Source organism: Brachyhypopomus gauderio, chromosome 1 (assembly GCF_052324685.1).
Source record: "Brachyhypopomus gauderio isolate BG-103 chromosome 1, BGAUD_0.2, whole genome shotgun sequence".
NCBI classification, from domain to species: domain Eukaryota; kingdom Metazoa; phylum Chordata; class Actinopteri; order Gymnotiformes; family Hypopomidae; genus Brachyhypopomus; species Brachyhypopomus gauderio.
In genome coordinates this window covers 20,322,743-20,343,780 of record NC_135211.1, presented here as the reverse complement: position 1 = coordinate 20,343,780, position 21,038 = coordinate 20,322,743, and the positions used below count along the sequence as shown (strand labels likewise).

Here is a 21,038-nt window from a genome sequence, read left to right as displayed (position 1 = left end):
TCATTCACTCAAATGTGTTTGTGTAGCTCATGTCTGTTGGTATGGAGCAAACAGATGTAGCCTGGTAAGTAACTAAGTCTTTTCATGAAATACAAAGTCACCAATCAGCAAACCCCACCCTGCAGCTAAAGGAGATAAACTTGTTTATAGGGTTCTCGCCACCACCCCTCCTCTCCAGGTTCCTCAGATCCTTCTCTTTGGTTCATTTTAAAAACATCATCAGGTTGGCAGAATGTCCAGGCTACAAAAGTTTTGGTGTTGTGTTTTGTTGTGTTTGTGATTCTGTGTATCGAGAAATGCTCATTTAGAGAAGGTGAAACAGATGAACCTGTGGATTTCTAATCAGGATCCAGTGGAACTGTTTAGCTAAACTCCACCCTGCTATTTCTGCTGTAGATAGAGAACACAGACACACACCACCAACTCTTAATCTTCAGAATATTCAGTCAGTTAAAACTACATTTTCACATAGAACATGACAAAATGTAAGACGTTCAAGTCCTTAATTAACTGGTTGGTGTGATTTAAGCACAAAACTCCAAATTCACATCCCAGACCCATTTATCTGTAGCCGCCTATAAAGCTCAGTGTCCTGGGTAAAGTTTGTTATAGTTTATATCAACAATCATCAGAAGGTCCCCTTTCCATCACTACCAATAATTGCGAGTGTGATCTAGAAGTCACTATATTTTAAAGGTTATGTTGATACGATAGGTTGTTTACACCGAGCCTTCGCTGACACAATCAACCGGTGAAAGTACGCGATCTTCTTTGGCAAAACTACATGCATTACTCGAAGCACGGCTTGCTTTTGTGCGCGAGTCCGTTCAGCACGTAGACCACGTACGATAAGGCCGCGTTATCCGTGCTGCGTGCCGCCCTAGCGGCGGCGCACATAACGCCGCCTGACGGCAATAAATACATTCAGCTCTGGCTGTGCTAGTCGCGGGCACGTTCTGCTAACTCGTGCGCGCAGGAGGGAGCGGTGGAACAGTGAAAGGGAGGAGTTTCCCATCTCCACCGAGCAAAGGAAATCCCCGAAACTGCACGCGCTTCCTGACCCCTTTTCCTCTCGCGTTCTGCACAGCTGTTGGCTGCAGGTGGCGCGCGTCATCACGAGCGCTCAGCCAGTTGGCGGCTGTTGTTATGGGAGACCTGAGAACGGAAGACGTAGCTCGCGCTAGCGAAGGTATCGAGAGTGTGCGCGCGCACACGCGGAAAGACGCGAGTAAAGTAGGACCAAAGGGCACGTCATGTATTTTAAGTCATGTATCAAAAGTAATTTGATGTCAACAAACTAACACATCAGCCACAATGCCAGTCGAACATTAGCCCAATACTGTGACACCAGCGCACAAACGCAAACTCAAAGCGCCGCCTCCAGAGGGTGGGCGTCACTGTTTCATTGTAAGTCATAAAACCATAGACCAATTTATTTCTTTCAAAAGGTATTACAAGACTCCCACCCAGCGGTGTGTACTTGTAAACAAAACGTTTCTTCGTATTTTCATTAGGACCCTTGACAGAGTTTCCTGTGCAGAGCAACGTACACAAGTGTTTAATAAATCCCTCACGTGAGCATGGATGCGATTCTACACCATCAGACTAAAGCCCTAAAACTCCCCGTGTGGTAGCCTGCCTCCAGGTGGTAACGTAGGGTATTAACACATTCAAACTCACACTCAAATTATGTTTTAACATAAACACACAACACAAGATAAGCAAACTTTATTACTAAATGTACATATTATTAAAACAAGGTATTTGCAATGTTTCATTTATATTAGCTCAGTGTTGAAGTGTCCGTTTTTCCAGGCCTCTCAGTACACACTGTTCTACAACACACACACACACACACACACACACACACACACACACACACACACACACTCCACACACCAGTTTCTTCAGCCTTCAGGTATCCAAAGTCCCTTGGAAATAAAATAGATGACCCTCTGGCAGGATTTGTGACCAAGAGACTTGTTCTCCCTGCGGTCCAAGCACTGACCAGTTCTGCACACGGCAGCAGTCTTAGAACTGGGCAGGTCTGTTTGACTCCAGCTGATCATAAGTCAGCGCTGCTGTTTTGTTTCTGGTCTGTGGTCAGGGTTCTGACTGATCCTGGGTCAGTCCTCCCTGCTGGATGGCAGTGGTAGCCATGCTGATGGCTTCTTCCAGCGTCTGCTGATCCTCAAGCTGAAAGGAGACATATAACAGGTGAGAATGCACAGTTATTAAAAAAATTATTTAACATGAGCACAAGGACACACACACATTCAACACATTCAGTATTGTGTACACCTGCACTGCTATCTGCGTGCCATTCGCTGTAGCCAACAGTGCCACCTGCTGACACTGAGGAGAGGACACATCGAAATCACCAGGCATAATTGCAGTGGACGTTACTATGGCAACCTGCAAGCCAGAGAAGAACAAGTGAGTAAAACTGGAGCCAATCACACTACACATCCTATAATACCCACCCAATTCCATCACACTACACATCCCACAATACCCACCTGATCCAATCACACTACACATCCCATAATACCCACCTGCTGCAGCTCTTTGCCGTCTTGCATAACCATGCCAACATGATGTTGCTTGTCACTTAGGATACTGTGGTGAGCAGGAACAGTGATGGTGGTTCCATCCTGTGTTACCATGGTGATGCCAGTGCCCAAAGCCTGTAGATCTGATAGACTCACCTGTGACAACAGTGCACACACACACACACACACACACACACACAAAATGATAAAACACTAGAAAAACAAAACAAATACAGTAAAATTGGGCAAATAAGAGAAATTCATCAAAATGTATTTAGCCAACACACAATCATTTAGTTTATTCCAGAGGCTCTGGTAGACACACTCCTTTATTCCTCTGCTAAATGTCACACACTCTCTCTCTCCTTCATTCCTCTTCCTGCCGCCCTACCTGGGTACTGGAGATATCCTCAGGCTCAACGCAAACTCCACACTCCTCATTCGGTTCTGTCCCCTCTAAAAACGTGTTTTTCTGACGATGTGACGATTCCAAAGACTCTATATCTACTTTCACACACACAGTGTTTAAATAATCATTTAAATTATTATAGATTTTTTGCCTTTCAAGTTTTTACCGCTTTAACTAAAGCTTTGAAAATCTGCTCATTAGTAATATAAAGTTTTCCCATAGTAACTATGAAAAGTGTGTGTGTGGTATGTGTAAATTTGTGAGAGTCTTACCCTCCGAGGGCTCGTAATCTCCATGCACAGTGCGTTTGTGCATAGCCAGCGTGGACGTCTGTCTGTACGTCTTACCACAGTGGTTGCAGCTGTAGGGCTTACAGTGTGTATGTACCACATGGTGCTTGTACAAACTGGAGTACTCCGTAAAACGCTTCCCACAACCCGGCACCGTACACAGGTATGGCTTCTCTCCTGGACAGACAGGGGCAGGCAGGCAGGCAGGCGGACAGACAGACAGACAGACAGGGGTGGGCAGACAGACATATAGACATTTTTGCAGTGCATTTTTCACAGCACATGACTAATACTGTATATTAACCTACGCTTCTTCACCATAATCACTATTTAATTACTTATTATCTCTATCATTTAAGGACAGTAGCTCATTGGGGGCAAGAAGATGGGTAAGAGATGGAGACAGACAGAACATCGCCTACAGTAAAGCCCACGTGTGCATCTGTCCAGATGCCGTGTGGACGGGCTACCCGTGTGTGGTCCTACCCGTGTGGATCCTCATGTGGTTTTTGTAGTTGGTGGCACTGGCGAAGCCTCGTCCACAGGAGGGCTCCGGACACAGGTAGGGTCGCTCGCCCGTGTGCGTGCGCATGTGCACTTTCCGGATGTTAGAAGTGGTGAATGAGCGTCCACAGCCCTCAAACGGGCACTTAAAGGGCTTCTCACCTAGAGAGACAGAGACCAAAACAGTTTTATTAATGAGGTGTTACTAGTACACCATCTGGTGTCAGCCAGAGGAACGGTTCCCTGTTTGAGTCATGGTTCCTCTCAGTTTCCTGCTGCTCTTAGGGAGAGTTCCTCTTCGCAACAGTCACCTTGTCTTGCTTGTTAGGGGACTGGACCCAAATTCCCTTTATACATACATTCCCTTTATTTATGTCACAGTTCTGTGACATGTTTAAAGCACTATACAACAAACTTGAATAAAGCTATGTGTCTGACTATAGTGTGGTATGTACCTGTGTGGTGTCGTACCTGTGTGTGTTCGAAGGTGTTTCTGCAGGTCTCCTGATGTTTTAAAGGCTTTATAGCACATATCTTCTGGGCACTTGTAAGGTTTCTCTCCTGTGTGTGTGCGCAGGTGACTCTTGAGGCCGTAACCTGTAGCAAACGCCTTCGTGCACGCCGCTACCTGACACCTGTATGGCCGGTCACCTGTGTGTGAGCGTTCATGAACCTGCAAGTACAGGGACAGCTCAGGTGTGTGTAACGCAACTGCCCCGCACACCTCACTCACAGCTCGAGAATCTCCGTCACAGACCCAAACCTGAGGGTGTTGGTATTTGAAATGCAGCATGTGCGAGTAACTTCCTACCTTCAGGTGATGTGCAATAATGTAGAGGGGCCTCTGTGTGTGTGTGCATATGTGTATGCATGTGTGTGTATATATATGTGTATGCTTGTACTGTGTGTGTGTGTGTGTGTGTGTGTACCTTCAGGTGATGTGCAGTAGTGTAGAGACGTCTGCAGCCTTCATAGCTGCACTTGAAGCTTTTGTGCCCCTGCTGAGTTTTATTGGGACGCCATGTCTTCCCTTCTAACATTAGCTATATCCCAGACGAACACACACCCACACACACCCGGGAAAACACACAGCAGAAATGAATGTTGGAGAAACACACAGACAGCAGCATCTAAAGGGGTTTATTCACCCCAACACCTACTCACACTCATTAGGGGTTTAGTGTTGTTTCTGGGGCAAAGGACAGTTTTCCGCTTTATTTGCAGTTTCTGCTATAAACATGTTCATTAGCAACAAGGATGCTCCAAACCACATGGCAGCAGACACTCTCTGAATTCTTTCACCTCCCACCTGCGCCTCCCCCCACCTGCACCTCCCCCCACCTGTACTTCCTCTCTGCAGCGCCCATACACACCTGCACAGCAGTCTGCTCCTCTCCGTTCACCCTGACTCTCCTCCCTTCAACCTCCGACCCAGACACCTAAGGAACACACGCACACACACACACACACACACACACACACACACACACACAACAACCAATATGCTATATATTAAACTAAATATTTATTAAACTGTGGATATTACTGCTGTGCTGTGGTCATTTTCTGTCCAGTGTCGGTAATGGTTGTTATGTGGGTGGATTATGATTGTGTGGGTCTGACCTGCGATGCAAAGCTCCCCAGCGTGCGGATCGTCTCCGCCTCTGCTGTGAGCTCTTCCAGCACAGCTCCCGCCTGCACAGTGAGGATCGTTCCACTTGTCTGTAAAGGTGGAGGGTGGTGGATGTATGCAGTACTGCCATCGTCCAGCTGCACCGCCTCCACTGCACTGGGGTCGTAGCCATCTATAAAGTCAAACAGATAAATAACATTTCAGTCTGTTTCGTCTGTGGGGTACAGTGTGTTTAAGACTATGAGAGGTAACTCTGTATTTTATGTTGTGTGGGGTGACTGTGTTTTAGATCACGTGCAGTAGCGCTGAGTGTGTTTTAGATCACATGGGGTAGAGCTGATTGTGTTTTAGATCACGTGGGGTACCACAGTGTTTTAGATCACGTGGGGTAGAGCTGATTGTGTTTTAGATCATGTGGGGTAGCGCTGAGTGTGTTATAGGTCATGTGGGGTAGCGCTGAGTGTGTTATAGGTCATGTGGGGTACCTTTAGGCATGCGGTGGATATATGCTGTGGTTCCATCCTCGAGCTGGACTGCCTGACCGTCTTCGAAAGGCAGAGTGTCTGAGCCAAAAAACAAAACAAAATCCAGAATGAAAGGAGACAGAACCAGATTTGTAGGCCCAAGGATGTCCTTCAAGAGCCATGTAACGTGTTGTCAGACACCTACCTTTCTGCTGTACTGTGACCTGCTGAATGTAGGCTGTTGTCCCATCTTCCAACTGGATGGTGTCTCCTTCAACCAGACTTCCATCTAAGGGTCAGCAGACCAAGGCATGATGGTTCAAATAAATCATTATACACAATGATTACATATAATACCGGGCAAACATTCTCATATTAAAATAATAAGTAAACAAGAATATGATGCACTGGATCGGGCCTTCAGGCTATTTACCCTATATGAGCTGTGGTCAGATCAGGTGAAAGAGCAGAGAAGCACTGTGTCCTGCCTCTCCAGAACAGGGACTTACCATTAATAGCCTGCTGGATGTAGGCTGTGGAGCCATCACTCAGAGCAACAGGCTGCAGGCTCACACTCTCCATCCTGCTGTTTGAGAACACACACAATAAGTGCGATAGATAACCGTTTGTTTCACAGTAAAAGACTACTGAATTTAGAAAGCGAGCCATACAAAATGAGTTTTGTATATGTGGAATTGGCTGGGGGAAGAGCAAGATTATTTTCCTGAGATATCTCAACAGCCACTGTACTATAGTTTAAATACTATAATATAATACTATCATTTAGATACTAATGATGTATATTCATAGTGACCCATACAATGCTCGTGTGTGTGTGTGTGTGTGTGTGTGGCTAAGCCTCTCCACTACATACCCTGACTTGTGACTTTCACACTCGCACATTGCTCTGAATCCGATTCAATACCAGAGTCTAGGGTACTAGGATATGTTCCCACACAACCTCCCCGACTCCTTCATGACCTCCAGGTACCAGGCTGTTCTCCTGTTTTAGTTTCCCTGCCAGATTTTTCCTTTTGCACCTCAAGTTCATTATGCTAAAAGCTGAACTGTTTTCACAATTGCTGTTCCAACATGCTCTAACTACTTTACTGCTTTGTAAACAAGCCTTTACTTGGTAAATTTTTACATTATGTAATGTAAAATTATCATTAATAGAGAAAAATTCTGCAGTTAATAAACTCATGAATAAAAATGACTCCAGGCTCTCAATCACATTATTTATGTCTGGGGAAATAAGCAGGTTTATTATTTATCAAACACTGCACTGGGTAAGATGATACAGTCCTTCACACTACAAAGGTGGTAATACTGCGAACACACCAAGGAGTAGACAGGTGACCAAATGTAGCATTTTCAATGAGTTGCAAAATGACACCAGGTATGAAATAAGGCCATTAATAAAATGTGAATATCACTTAGCATAAGAGTGCTTTCGTTGAAGGGTGCTTGATGACAGTTCTGTAAATCATTTATGTGGGACAGGGTGTTTATAGCATAGGTTAAGACAGCCTGTGTAAATCTAACATCCTGTCAAATAACGTCTTTAGGTTGTGAGTACAAATTATATCAACAAAAACATGAGCACTTTCACAGACATCCCGAGTTTTACCAAGAAAAACATGAACACTGACAGACATCTCGACTTTTCTGCTGATCGACTACCGACATGTTTAGCTGGCTAGTCAGCCAATTTAGTTAACGAAAACTCTGTATTTATTGAGAGGCGAGAACGGCCCTGCCAAACTCTGAATACATGTTTACGTGTAAACATCATTTACTACCAACGGCGTTCTCGGTATGATCAACTCCAGCACCGCCGAGGCTAGTCAGCTAACGTTAGCTACATAGCTAAAGGCTGGAAACACAGCAAGAGCAAAAGCTCAAACCACCGCGTCATGCCGAAGGGTAGCAAGCAAAGACTTGACTAAACCTACAACTAACGACATGAGCGACACCTGCTTAGATGAAGTAAAGAGGGAGTTCCAGCGTTACTGCTGACTAATCCGAACTAGCGTTAGCGCGCTAACCGACGCCAGCTAACGGCGCTAATACCGCGGGCCCGGTGCGTGTCCTCGCGCACGAATCTACGGTTAACGTTAAACACTAAACGCGACTAATCTTACTTCTGACTTCACTGCGCTACATTTGTGCGCTAAAACAACTGGAGTAAGTGCAACCCAACGCCATCCTAAACTTTCCTTCCAACTATCCCCCATTTTTCTATCCCATCTCTCCCTCGGCGTGAAGCTGGGATACTCACCAGCACCAGTGCAAACTGGGATACTCAGCACCTCCAGCGCGGACTGGGACACCAATAGCACCAGCCCGCCATGCGCTGAGACGCCCCGCAGCCCCAACAACACCGCCGACCAACACTCCACCAATAACCCATTTTTGAGAGCTTCATTAGATGCATTTATAAAACATGTTTATCGACGAAATGCGTGTTCAGAAGAACTGTATTTACTTCCGCGCGTATTCAGGAGCCACAGTAGGATCCCTATACTTTACTTATAGCAGTTATTCAGCGGAATCAAGATACATATTGAAGTTTGAATAATAAATACTCAGAGATTACACAAAAGAGGGGGGGGGGAGTCTTTCAAGGAAAGTCTTTATAAACAGCAGCGCTTGTTTACATTAGAAATCCTGTAATTGTGCCAGAACGACCATTTTATATTCATATTATTCATTACAGTAATTATAAACATCTTATTCTTAAAATAAACCGATTATCAGCAGTGTCAGCTTGCTACTCTAATTACTGAGCTACAAACAAGCTGCTTAAGATCCAGGCCAAGAGTTGCTGTCCATTCAGACCATGTGGAAAAGACCACGCAAGAATGAAGGCTCAGGGCCTGTGGCCACCTCACACAGCAGGATCCATACAGGAGAGACCGCACACTCCGTACAGGAGCATCACACAGCGGAGTAACAAGAAGAGGTGATAATACTGTTGAATTAGTGAACATCTACAGGAAGGTACAGATGTGGAAGAGAGATCAGGAACTGTAATGCAAAAACAAAACAAAAAAAAAACAAAAAGCAAAGTTTGTTGGCCACTGACATTCAGTGCCAACAGGTTTAAAGTGCTTCACGTGTTATTTCTGCAAAAGGCAACAGTAATAAGTCATGCAGGGATATCTGAACATCTCTGGCAGTTGTAGCTGTGTTGCAGAGAACACAGCGCTGACACACAGTACATGATATTAAGGAACCATCTACGTATCGAGCAAAATAATTTGGAGGTGTCTGATCATCTAACCGGAACTGTTACGTTAACTCACATATTTGTGTCTTGTGTTCTTAAATATTCACTAGCAAGCAAACCAATATCATTAGTATTTTAACATATAAACACAACGTTCAAAACTTCAGTCACATAATGTTCCAACATTACAGAACTAAAGCAACAAGGTCATTAAATCACTTATGGCTGATTTCAAATTGTTCATAAAAATCCCTCATTCATTGGTCCCAAGTGTCCATGACAACAGCATATCATTACAGAGGTGTCCCTTTCACTTTGCTGCAACATTAATCTTTCAAATCTATAAATCTTTTTTTTCTTTCCAGCAATGCTGTGAATGTGGCCAATTACTGTCCACCTCCACCTCCATCCAGCACCATCCAACTGCACCACCGTCCACCTCCACCACTATACGCCTCCAGCAGCGGGTCAGGCTCAGTCTTCCATCCTCACGTTTCTCCTCTCAGATTATTTGCTTTCAGACGTCTGCTCCATCACAAACGACGTTCTCCCCCCGGCCAGGGAAGAGTTCTAGCCGCCAGTAGTGTGGGTCTGCGTATACTATCAGACATTAACACCATCAGACATCAAGTAGTATGAGGAAAAGATGAACATTCTGCTACATTCTACTCCAGTACTACTGTGTATTGCTGTTGTAAGATAGGTATGAGGAGGTGGGTCAGTATATAAAGGTGTACTTTAATGGTGTTTTTAAATCAAGTGTGAGTGTGTACATGTATACACATGTGAACACGTGGGTACTCACCCAGATCCCCTGGTCCAAGCCACAGGTTGAAGGAGCTGCACTGGGACAGGCAGTGTTGAACAGGCAGGACGCGGACTGTTGGGGAGCCCTCACCTACCAGCAGCCACGCCCTTACTCGCACCCCCTAACACCACACACACACACACACACACACACACACACACACACACACACACACACACACACACACACACACACACACACACACACACACACACACACACACACACACTATTCTAGTCCATCCACAGGCACTGGACACAGGCCTGTCTGTAATATAAATAACACTGCACTGTCTACAGCACCCACACGTGTATCCATCCACCCACTTACACTCTTTTCTGTGTGTGGAATTAGTCTATCAAGCGTGATAAAGACCTAGCTGGTCATAGTATTATGCAGCATTTTTAATCTTGCGCACACACTTACTCTGCTCTGAGATCCAGTGCTATGGGTCACCCGGCATCGCTGCAACGTAGCCACTAGGGGGCACACCACTGCATTAGGGAAGAGCCATTGAAATACTTCTTCCCTGGAACCTGAGTCAAACCTCCTGGAAGAGCAGAGAGAAGAAGAGCAACAATAAAGAGAGTGTGGAACAGCACGACACAGCCGTGTGCTGCAGGTGTTTAAGCAGAGCAGATGCAGTACCAGAGGAGACTGAAGTTGGCTGGGCCCTGTGGGAATCCTGTCTCCTGTGAGGTCACGACCTCTTCCTGCTCCTCCAACAGCACGGTCATGGAGCTAGAGTGAGTGGAGTGGAGAGCCTCCAACTGCTGCCTCTGCAACCACAGAGACTCCCCAGCCTAGAGAGAAAGGGAGAAGGAGAGGAGAGAGAGAGAAAGAGAGAAGGGGGGTTGAGAGAGGTTGAAATGAAACACCGAACCTGAAACAAGGTCCCATTACCTTCATCATTACTAATCCTAATACCAGAGTTTCAGGACTGAAGTGGATTTATACTGGACACAGTGGATCAAGATTTGTCGAAGAGCATGAATAACGTTTAAATCTTTTGATGACGACCACTGCTGGCGAAACTGATATTCCTCCTGTTTCACCCATGTGTGACTGCACTCTGGCCTGCAGGAAACTACTGTAGTGTTTTGGGTCTTTCAGAGGTTATTGTCAGCATTTAAAATAAAAGTTCTGGTCCATTTAAAACATACTGTCAGGTAGCCGAATCTACAACATGGAGTTGTAGAAATAAACCCCAGCTGAACATTTGTGTTCAGCAGAATATAGCCACTCACACTCAATCATCCTCACTCATCGTCACAAACATGAACTGGAAACAACTGTAATCTACATTTCAGAACTGGATCCTTCCTTCTGGTCTTTAAGCAGTGTCCATAGCCAGTAAATCCATAACATCATCAGAGAGAATAAGAGGGAATAAGCATGCGTACACACACACACACACACACACACACACACACACACACACACACACACACACACACACACACACTTCATATAAAGAGACTGTGTGCAAGTGTTGGTTTCCTCACACTGCCCATGGAATGTGTGCGTTTCTCCTCACCTTCAGTAGCACTGGCTGTGGTCCTGTGTGCATATGTTCAGGGAGTAATGTAGAAAGCTCCATCACTGCAGACACACCAGCACAGCCAGAGCAGTTCAGCAGAGTCTGTCTCATACCTCCCACTCTCCACCAGGCATGAAAACCTGTACAGCAGACAGGTATGAACCTTTCAGTGTCACCAGAACCTGAAACTGAAACCATTATTTCTTTAAAAAAAAGTCTAACCAACTCTAAATTACTAGTTCAGAATACTGTTTAGATTAGAGGAGGGTACGCGAATCTACAGTGTAGACAGTTAATGATAGCAATAGCACTGGCCACACCAAGTGCCACGAGTATGTGGCAGCTGCCATAAGGTGCCATTTCTGGGTGGCTCAGAGGCGACTTTGTGCTGCTTACATGCCAAAGAGGGACCGCACCCTTACAGGACATTTGGCAGAAAGACGCGCCTCCCAATGACCTCCAAGATGTTTTGTGATTGGCCAGATGCAGTTCGATTAGCTCAGAGTTTCTCTGCTCAGCCCAAGTACCTCGGAGGCTTTCCCGAGCCGAATTTCAACCTAAACCTAAACTTCAACCCCAACCTGAATTTTAACGTGAATGTTTGGATACCTGACTGAATTTCACAGGCTTTTTTCCAAGAAATAATTGTGTAAGGTTTAGGTGACACTGAAAAAGTTCCATAGGCAGGCATGAACATGCGCGCACGCACGCGCACACACACACACACACACGTCAGAAGAAAGGAACTTATACACCACCAGTTCTGTTTTTCAGCCCATGGTGGGCAAAGTCACACATCACAGACATATACTTTACAATCTTGGAGGGCTAATCTCTGTCTGTTTGAACCGTCAGTGGTATTCAGCCAAATCTCAGATTATAATGATGAACATGCAGTGCCAGTGCACATTGTGGGCAGGTCTGACAGTGAGCACTGCTTTGTTCTTGCCTCGTGTTATTCCATGACTCAGTATTCCAGTACCAGTATCTTAGTGATAATAACAAAATTGATCTACAATGCTGCTAATGAGCTACAATATGCTGAATAATCGAAGAATACTTCAATAGTGAACTACAGTTATTCATGATCTTATTTAATTTCCACTCTTACTGTGCAAGTTGTACTTCTTGGCAATGGGGAGAGGCAGGAGTCTGATGTGGCTGAGGGGGGAGGCCCAGCTGCTGGCCCCTGTGCTGCTGAGCCCTGGGTGGGGAAGGCTCTGGGAGCACGTGAGGGCCAGCACTGCTAGTAGCAACACGCCCACCGCAACCACAACCTGCACCAAACAGGACAGAGGGGAACAGCGGTTATCTGAGCAGTGGCACAAGAAATCCACCAACCATCAGCACAAATCATGTTTATGGAAATGTATATGCTCCAACGCGAACAAGACAATATTCCATGGTCGCGAAGAACACCCAGTTCCCGTTGCCGGGCCTGATGTTACGAGATCACTACAGCTCATTCCTTTATTACCTTAATGATGGCTCGAAGAATCGGAAACTGCGGTGGATCCCTGCGAGGTTCGTTCGTCTCCAAAACCTGCTTGATGAATTTCTCGATCTCTCTCTCTGACATTCCATATCGGTACCCTGACTGTCGGAGGATATCGATACTCTCCGACAACTTGTCATAAATACAAGGTTCACTCAGAGTGGCCCCCATCGTGTGGGACTGCAAGTACACAGGTGCGATCCTGTGCGTCAGTGCATCTCCATATGCTGGAAAACACGGTAAACAGGTCAAGGGAACTAGGTGCATACAATCATGTCAGCGGTACAGCTAGACATTGTGTATTTAACCTGCTGACTAAGTCACGTCTGTTTTAGCAGCACAGAAGAGTCAGTTTACCCGGAGAATGAAGAAAGCGTCCAGTCCTGTCCGAGATTTACGCGCTGTGCCGGGAGATGTGAACTTATCCCAAATCACGGGAGAATGCGTTAGTATCCATGGTCTGTGATTTCTCAAACATAAAGAAAAGGCCTGTTCACATGAATTCTGTACATCTCTGTCAAAACAGTATACATATATTTATTGACACACACTGTTTTGGCAGAGATTAACAAAACGGTGTGTCCCCAAAACAGTGTGTGTAATACATATATATTATATAGACACACATACACTGTTTTGGCAGAGATGGGCAGAATTGATTAACTGCTAGCTAGCTAACTAATGTTGTAGGAAGAGGGGCTAGCTACAGCTAGGTAAGGTTACCAGAGTCATCTTATGTAGATAACACGCTGTGCAGCAGTAATGTGCAGCTTTCTTTAGAAGCGATGTGTCGAGACCACACTCATTAAGTAAACAGCCTACCTTACATTGAGTAAACAGCCTAACTTACACACCAAACACGGCCACGTCCGTCGGGCCTCAGCCGTCCCGGACACACGGCGGTTCGCCCAGCTCCTTCCTACGCGTTCACACGCTTCCCGAAACGGAAACGCGTCTATTTTGTAAATATATCCGCAGATTCGCGACATCCAACACGCTTCAAAACATGTTTCTTATTGGTTTATATACGTTATATCATTTAATCATTAAAAATATTAATAAAGAGGTTACTTATTAGACAAAGCATCTTGGGAATCGCACTTATGTGTATTTTTCCTAAGGTGACATTTCTGAATCTGCTTTACTAAATTAGTAGCTGAATGCCCCATAGCCATATTTTTGCGCGTGACTTGTTTACACCTGTTTGGCTTTAGCGTTATCAAACCTGCTTTGGCTGTACAGTACATTTTTATTTATTCCATTCGAAATATCATCACACATTTGAAAACTTGGCGTTTTGTTATTGACGGTGTATTTTAGAAGTATTAATATTAGCTAATGGTTACTATTAACAACGTAACTAATGAATTAACCGAACATAAAATTGGTATAATGACATAAGATTTAATGTTCACGTCCCTTCCAAACGAGGGCGTGGTAATACTGCTGGTGTGCGCTAGGGGGCGCCATGTACGCGAGAGGAGCAGCGCGCTCGGTGCGGAGCGCTCATCTCCACCAGCATTGTTTAGGATCAGCTGTGGCCCAAACCCCACCCGACGAGGAAGGGCAAGGCACAGGGAGGAATACAGACAGCAAAACACGAGTGTCATTCCGAGGCTGTTGAAAAAATAAATACAATATACAAGTAAAAAAACGGACGTTCACATTTTCAACCAATTGGGTAGAAAAAGGAAGCCAGCACGCCTCGACGGTAAAGACGGAGTCAGCTGATATTTCGCTGCCGATTCCCAAAAAGCGGATTCAAGATGATCGCGTTATTTAACAAGTTGCTGGATTGGTTTAAAGCGTTGTTTTGGAAAGAAGAAATGGAATTGACTCTGGTTGGCCTGCAGTATTCGGGAAAGACGACCTTTGTGAACGTGATTGCGGTAAAAAAATAAAATTTGTTCAACGTAGGCCTTCTTAACGATTTTATACACGATGGCGAGTAGCGGTCCCGTGATTGACGCTGCGCCTCCCTTATGGCAGTAACACTGCGTGATTAACGTACTAGGCCTTGCGACAGGTATACACAATGTAACAATGCTATTATCGTAATGGTAACACCTATTTATTAGTAGAGAATCATTATTTTGGCTAGCGCATGTGAGACATGGTCATTTGGAATGTGTGTGTCCGCCAAACCAGTCTGCCCAGATGCCCCTAGGTGTGGTGATGGTGCCCCGTGACAGGAGCATGAGGCCTATCCCGTGAATGTAAAATAAGCCAAAAAAGGCTCAAGCTTATTCACTTCTATGTGCCATATGGATTATATCAACGATTTACAGCAGACCAGGGCGTGCTTTTTCACAATTACCCCTAAGTGTATTTTTATGATTAATAAGAATTAAAGCTTCTTTTTAGACCTTACACATCAGTCGACGTGGAGATGCAACCTCTCCTGATGCTCATAGTTTCAAACGGAATGGTCTCAGCGTTTAATTATGTCTCACGATCGGCGAAATCAGTGTTGTGTATTCTCCGGTTGTTTTCTATTCTCAGTGGTTACAGTCGAGTGTACAGTTAGCGTCTGCTGTGCAGTCGCCTTCTCTCCGCTTACCCCTCACAGGCTGTTTGTTGCACGTGGCTGCACAGTTGTGCACAAGCTAAACTGCAGCTCAGGATCCACGTCTGTTCTGTCTGTAGTTTAACCCACTGGATGAACTGTTTTTTCTAAAGCCCAATTGCTGACGCGAACCACCAGTTAGTGTGGGTGTGTTTTGATCAGTGGGGCCTCTTAATGAATGTTCCTTCAGTGTGACACACACTGGTAGAGGAAGGTCATTTGTGAATATATTTACACAATTAGGTCATAAACTGTGTATCTTGCCTAAGCAGGGGGTCAGTGTGACAGTCTACCACACACTACCAGTGCCCGAGATTCAGATAATTTACGTCTCTTGATTCCACATACACTGCTAATCTTGGACTAAATTGTGATTCCACATTGCAGATTTTTCTCTCTGTCCACAATTCCTGAACATTTAGTTCTGTGAAGCTATTTTGGCTACAAAGTTCAAAGTCCTACCACAGAAACTGTTGCCAGCAGACTTGAAGCTCTTTCTCTCTCTCTCTCTCTCTCTCTCTCTCTCTCTCTCTCTCTCTCTCTCTCTCTCTCTCTCTCTCTCTCTCTGCAGTCAGGTCAGTTCAGTGAGGACATGATACCTACAGTGGGTTTCAACATGAGGAAGATCACAAAGGGAAATGTTACCATCAAGGTGAGCATATCGGTCAATATGTTTCACTCATACATGGGAGGGCTTTATCAATAATGTGTGTGTGTGTGTGTGTGTGTGTGTGTAGTTATGGGATATTGGAGGCCAGCCCCGCTTCCGCAGTATGTGGGAGAGGTACTGTCGAGGGGTCAGTGCTATAGTGTGAGTATATAATGCTGTTTACTAGTAATTATGCTTATCGTCTTGCTGGGTTGCGTTATGATTATCTTATGGTGTTTGTTACCGTAGGTCACTAGAACACTACTAATGAAATTCTTACTTTTTCTTTCAACATCCCCTCCCTCAACACTGCCCCCCTCCCTGAACACTGCTGCCCCCCTCCCTGAACACTGCCGCCCCCCTCCCTGAACACTGCCGCCCCCCTCCCTGAACACTGTCCCCCTCCCTCCCTGAACACTGTCCCCCTCCCTGAACACTGCCGCCCCCCTCCCTCAACACTGCCGCCCCCCTCCCTCAACACTGCCGCCCCCCTCCCTCAACACTGCCGCCCCCCTCCGCCCCCCTCCCTCAACACTGTCCCCCTCCCTCAACACTGCCGCCCCCCTCCCTCAACACTGCCGCCCCCCTCCCTCAACACCACTATTTTCTCACTTTCTCAGTTATATGGTTGATGCTGCAGATCCAGAGAAGATCGAGGCCTCCAAGAATGAACTACACAACCTGTTAGACAAACCACAGCTACAGGGTATTCCTGTGAGTTGTTTCTCTCTTTTACACACACACACCACACACACACACACACACACACACACACACACACACATTGGAAGAAAGGAGCGTATCCACCACCAGTCCTGTTTTTCAGCCCATGATGTGAAAAACAGAAGCAGTATCGGATCCTGATACTGCTGTGTTCTGATTCTGTACAGGTTCTGGTTTTGGGCAATAAGAGGGATCTGTATGGAGCTCTGGATGAGAAGGAGCTGATCGAGAGGATGTGAGTCTGCCTCGTTAGTGATTCCCTTGTTAACCACATGTTTTCTGCCCCATTCTTAATGCGGTCTGAAGTAACAGAGATGCCTCCTCCCTCTTAGGAACCTGTCGGCCATCCAGGACCGAGAGATCTGCTGCTACTCCATCTCCTGTAAGGAGAAGGACAACATCGGTGAGTCGGGTCCCATGCTGGAGCGGACCTCCCAGCTGTTTGTGTTGATTAGTGCTTCTCTGTAGAGGGTTCTGCTATAAAAAAAGGTCATACACATAATAATAGTTAATTATTATTATGTATATACTAGGTTTTATTACAATGTACCTGTCAGCATGTTTCATATATTGTCAGCTTCACTGTCTGATGAAAATAAAGTATGAAAACATCTAAAGAAAAAGAAAAATGTCACAGGACAGGAAACAGAAAAGAAGTCTAGTTGACTTACGGCATCAAAACATCAAGTAATATCAACATACACAAAAGTGAAGGCCAACTGTACTGGGGTGAAACAGTGATGCAGTTCTGCCCTTTAAATAAACCCTATATACTAATTTCATCCTGTAAGGCTAAATAAACCTTTTATACTAACTTCAGCATGTATGGCTAAATAATCCAAAGGTAATCACTTTTGTGTATATTGATTTAATAATCCAGATATACTCTCTTCTGCATGAAAGGCTAAATTAACCAGCACTGCTTTATAGAGCTTAATAAACCAGAGACATTCTTCTGCCTATAGTTTTTAATGAACCTTTAACTAAAGCGTAGTTCTCCTCCATGGTTCTGTGTTCTAGATATCACACTACAGTGGCTCATCCAGCACTCCAGGACCAGGCGGAGCTGAGAAAAGAGCGTCTGATTGGAGGAACAGTATCATGTGATAACCTGTATGCCAAGCTCCCTCAGTTTTATTAGGAACCAGTCCTATTTGCTCCTCCCTTCTCCTCCTTCCCTCCCCTTCTGCTACCTCCCCACAAACAGGTTTTGTTCTTGTAAAAATTGTGTGATAAATATGATTTGCACTGTTAATTTTTTTTTGTATGCATTTTTATAATATGTAGTTCAGACTGGACTGATTTGATAGTCACTTATCAAATAACATTTTTTTTTTGCTACCATGTGTGTTTCAACCTGCAGGTCAGATGGAGGTCAAAAGTATTGATTTAGTCACTTTATTAAGACCATTACAGTTCATCTGTGTCATGTGAGCAGATTCCATTCTGACCACACAGTGATGCATTCAGGTTCTGTCACCAGTGCTGCCTGATTGGTCAGCAAAGTTCTTTTTCACCTGGTATGCAGGATGTGGCCCGGACAAATGATGTTACAAATGAGATGCACGTTCTTCTGTGGTAGTGATCTAGCACGCCTTTTCGAAATGGCGTGAATTAGAGTGGGTGGTCTAATCGGGTCATAGCACATGCTTTCTTGGCTGGGTTCAGTTCACAATTGGCTACTGACCCTTTGGGATCCGCTGGGTTTCCGCATCCTCATGGTGGCTTGGTGTGGGATTTCTGCCACTGAGCAGTAGAATTAAATCTCGTAGGAGCAGCTCAGAGCTTCCACAGCCTTCAGCCATGCTTGTAGCATGGAGTGACCATTCTGGGAACGTGAAATACGCATTTATGATTCTGCTCCTGGAAACCACACACACACGTCCTGTCGGCTCATTCAGACACACGGCTCTCTGTGGCAAATGTGACTAAAAGTGTGTCTACCTGGCTTTAAAGGCCTTAGGAAATGCTGCAGTCCTAACTGAAATGTTCACACCCGTGTGTAAATGAAGGAACACATATTCCTGTAGGACCACACTGCTGCACATGCTTTTGTCCTGCTGTGTGCTTGTTCAGGGCGCAGAAGATCGGGGGGAAAAGCACTCCAGAGTCACACCAGCCGGAGTCACCAGGACTTCTTAATATGGCAAGCCTGCATCCTTTATCTGTTGTCATTCAAACACATACATTCTGAAGGCAATGTGCACATTTTATACAGGTTCTGACACTATACACAGATATATCCGGTCCATATTGGAGTCCACACTACACTCTGGAGTGGAGTGGCTGCATTTCACCACAGGACACACAGTTTGGTTTCTGAATATTGGAGCGGTGTGCGTGTCCCGGTGGAGCTGAAGTCCCTGTGCAGTAGGCAATCTGAAGTGGAGCAGGGGGCATGGATGTAGCCCACCCTACAGCCCATCAGGTGTGGGTTAGCCCACCCTACAGCCCATCAGGTGTGGGTTAGCCCACCCTACAACCCATCAGGTGTGGGTTTAGCCCACCCTACAGCCCATCAGGTGTGGGTTAACCCACCCTACAGCCCATCAGGCATGGGTTTAGACCACCCATCAGGTGTGGGTTTAGACCACCCATTAGGTGTGGGTTTAGCCCACCCTACAGCCCATTAGTTATGGGTTTAGCCCACCCTACAGCCCATCAGGTGTGGGTTTAGCCCACCCTACAACTCATCAGGTGTGGGTTTAACCCACCCTACAACCCATCAGGTGTGGGTTTAGCCCACCCTACAGCCCATCAGGCATGGGTTTAGACCACCCATCAGGTGTGGGTTTAGCCCACCCTACAGCCCATCAGGTGTGGGTTTAGCCCACACTTCAGCCCATAAGGCGTGGGTTTAGACTGCCCATCAGACGAGGGTTTAGACCGTGGGTTGATGTGATTGTCACATCACTTTTTATTCACTCTGGTCAGTATGAGCTTAAATGACTATTAGTGTAAAAATGCTTTCCCCGAATTCCTGATCTTCATAAAAAAGTCTTGAATCATATATTTATTTTCCCCTTGTTTTTTTTTAACTGAAAAAAAGAAATCATTCAAAAGAAGTAGAAATAAATAGTAAATGCTAAATACAAAGGGGTCTTCTGGATAAGATAACTTCAAGTTCAGTAAGGGTTGACACTGAGCATAGAGCGACATTAAAGTGATCCTGTACCTTCTAATCTCATTTGGTTTAATAGCCACAAAATCCAGATTATAGGCCTAACATGCCAGTCAGACCATCAGGCAGGGATGAAAACCTTGTTATTTCATCCTCACTTTATCCTAATTTCTCATTTTCTGATCATCAGCAGATGTCAACTGGCATTAAAACACTCTTAACTAGTTCATTACCATTAGACAAATGATATATATGTACAGTTCAGTCTTTCAGGTGCATGGTTTTAGAACATTTTTGTCATGCTTTTTGACTGAATGTTGTATATAGTGTGACAAGCATTCTCCTTTATGACCTTGGAATCAAATTAACTGTTGATCAAATGATTTTTGTGTTACAAGATTAAAATGAAAAAGTACAACAACCAACCTTGGTGGTTCACAAAACTGTGTGTTTGTGGCTGTGTGTGTGTAGGTGGTAACTATGGTCCTTCAGCTGTAGGGTGACATGGAAAACCGTTTCACTTTTTATTCAGCACAAACCCTTTTAATTTATGTATTTATTTGGATTTTTCTACCGTGAATAATTTTTGTTTTCAATTAATATTTTAAACATTGCATTATTGTCATTTTTGCTTTGAAACCATACAGAGAAGTTTCCTACACCCAGGTTAAGACCAAGTCCCCCCCCGGTGAGTGTTGGGCAGTTCAATGATACTGCTGGTTGTAGTCCACTGCTGGGCCAAGGTGGGAATTGTAGTCCAGTGGTTGGGCCATGATAGGAATCCTATGGTGTTATTCCGCTGTCATGACGTTTTCTGTCATGTTTATTTAGATTTCTTTTTGTTTGGTATGTTTGCCTTGCTGGTGTATTAGAAGAGTAGTTTGATGTGCTGGGACTCTTTCCAGGTCATTACTTGGGGATTACCATAGTACCATAGGCCCTATCTGGTGTGTTTACCTGTGGTGTCATACTCTGTCAGATGACTGTGACTCACAAACACACACACACACAAACACACTTCCTCATCACTGGAATCTGGATCCTGTTTCTAA

General features: G+C 45.0%; 3 protein-coding genes across 14 annotated transcripts; 1 reads left to right on the top strand and 2 right to left on the bottom strand.

Moving 5' to 3' along the window:
- Positions 1–1,713: 1,713 nt before the first annotated feature.
- znf76 (zinc finger protein 76) lies at positions 1,714–8,345 on the bottom strand. 4 transcript variants are annotated; one of them, XM_077001168.1, is made up of 14 exons: positions 8,134–8,345; positions 6,362–6,438; positions 6,058–6,141; positions 5,874–5,951; positions 5,379–5,560; positions 5,129–5,194; positions 4,685–4,798; positions 4,227–4,428; positions 3,738–3,917; positions 3,234–3,428; positions 2,944–3,056; positions 2,556–2,708; positions 2,302–2,415; positions 1,714–2,196 (listed from the first exon to the last, which is right to left on the bottom strand). In XM_077001168.1, exons 2-14 carry the CDS (start codon positions 6,432–6,434, stop codon positions 2,104–2,106), a joined length of 1,647 nt encoding a protein of 548 aa, XP_076857283.1. In that variant the 5' UTR covers positions 6,435–6,438; positions 8,134–8,345; the 3' UTR covers positions 1,714–2,103. The 4 variants fall into 4 exon arrangements, with proteins under 4 accessions (XP_076857283.1, XP_076857288.1, XP_076857272.1 ...); XM_077001173.1 differs by having other exon boundaries at positions 6,362–6,435; XM_077001157.1 differs by lacking the exon at positions 8,134–8,345 and adding an exon at positions 6,727–8,126.
- A 125-nt stretch (positions 8,346–8,470) lies between these two features.
- c1h6orf89 (chromosome 1 C6orf89 homolog) lies at positions 8,471–13,883 on the bottom strand. Of its 9 annotated transcripts, none has more exons than XM_077001254.1 (9): positions 13,778–13,883; positions 13,285–13,387; positions 12,910–13,154; positions 12,544–12,709; positions 11,430–11,620; positions 10,541–10,695; positions 10,319–10,442; positions 9,890–10,013; positions 8,471–9,684 (listed from the first exon to the last, which is right to left on the bottom strand). In XM_077001254.1, exons 3-9 carry the CDS (start codon positions 13,096–13,098, stop codon positions 9,602–9,604), a joined length of 1,032 nt encoding a protein of 343 aa, XP_076857369.1. In that variant the 5' UTR covers positions 13,099–13,154; positions 13,285–13,387; positions 13,778–13,883; the 3' UTR covers positions 8,471–9,601. The 9 variants fall into 9 exon arrangements, with proteins under 9 accessions (XP_076857369.1, XP_076857385.1, XP_076857378.1 ...); XM_077001270.1 differs by having other exon boundaries at positions 13,782–13,872; XM_077001263.1 differs by having other exon boundaries at positions 13,285–13,396; positions 13,778–13,868.
- A 350-nt stretch (positions 13,884–14,233) lies between these two features.
- Positions 14,234–18,120, top strand: arl8a (ADP-ribosylation factor-like 8A). The gene is made up of 7 exons (XM_077001322.1): positions 14,234–14,816; positions 16,065–16,145; positions 16,231–16,304; positions 16,763–16,856; positions 17,033–17,100; positions 17,198–17,268; positions 17,886–18,120. Exons 1-7 carry the CDS (start codon positions 14,694–14,696, stop codon positions 17,933–17,935), a joined length of 561 nt encoding a protein of 186 aa, XP_076857437.1. The 5' UTR covers positions 14,234–14,693; the 3' UTR covers positions 17,936–18,120.
- The last annotated feature ends 2,918 nt before the right edge of the window (positions 18,121–21,038 follow it).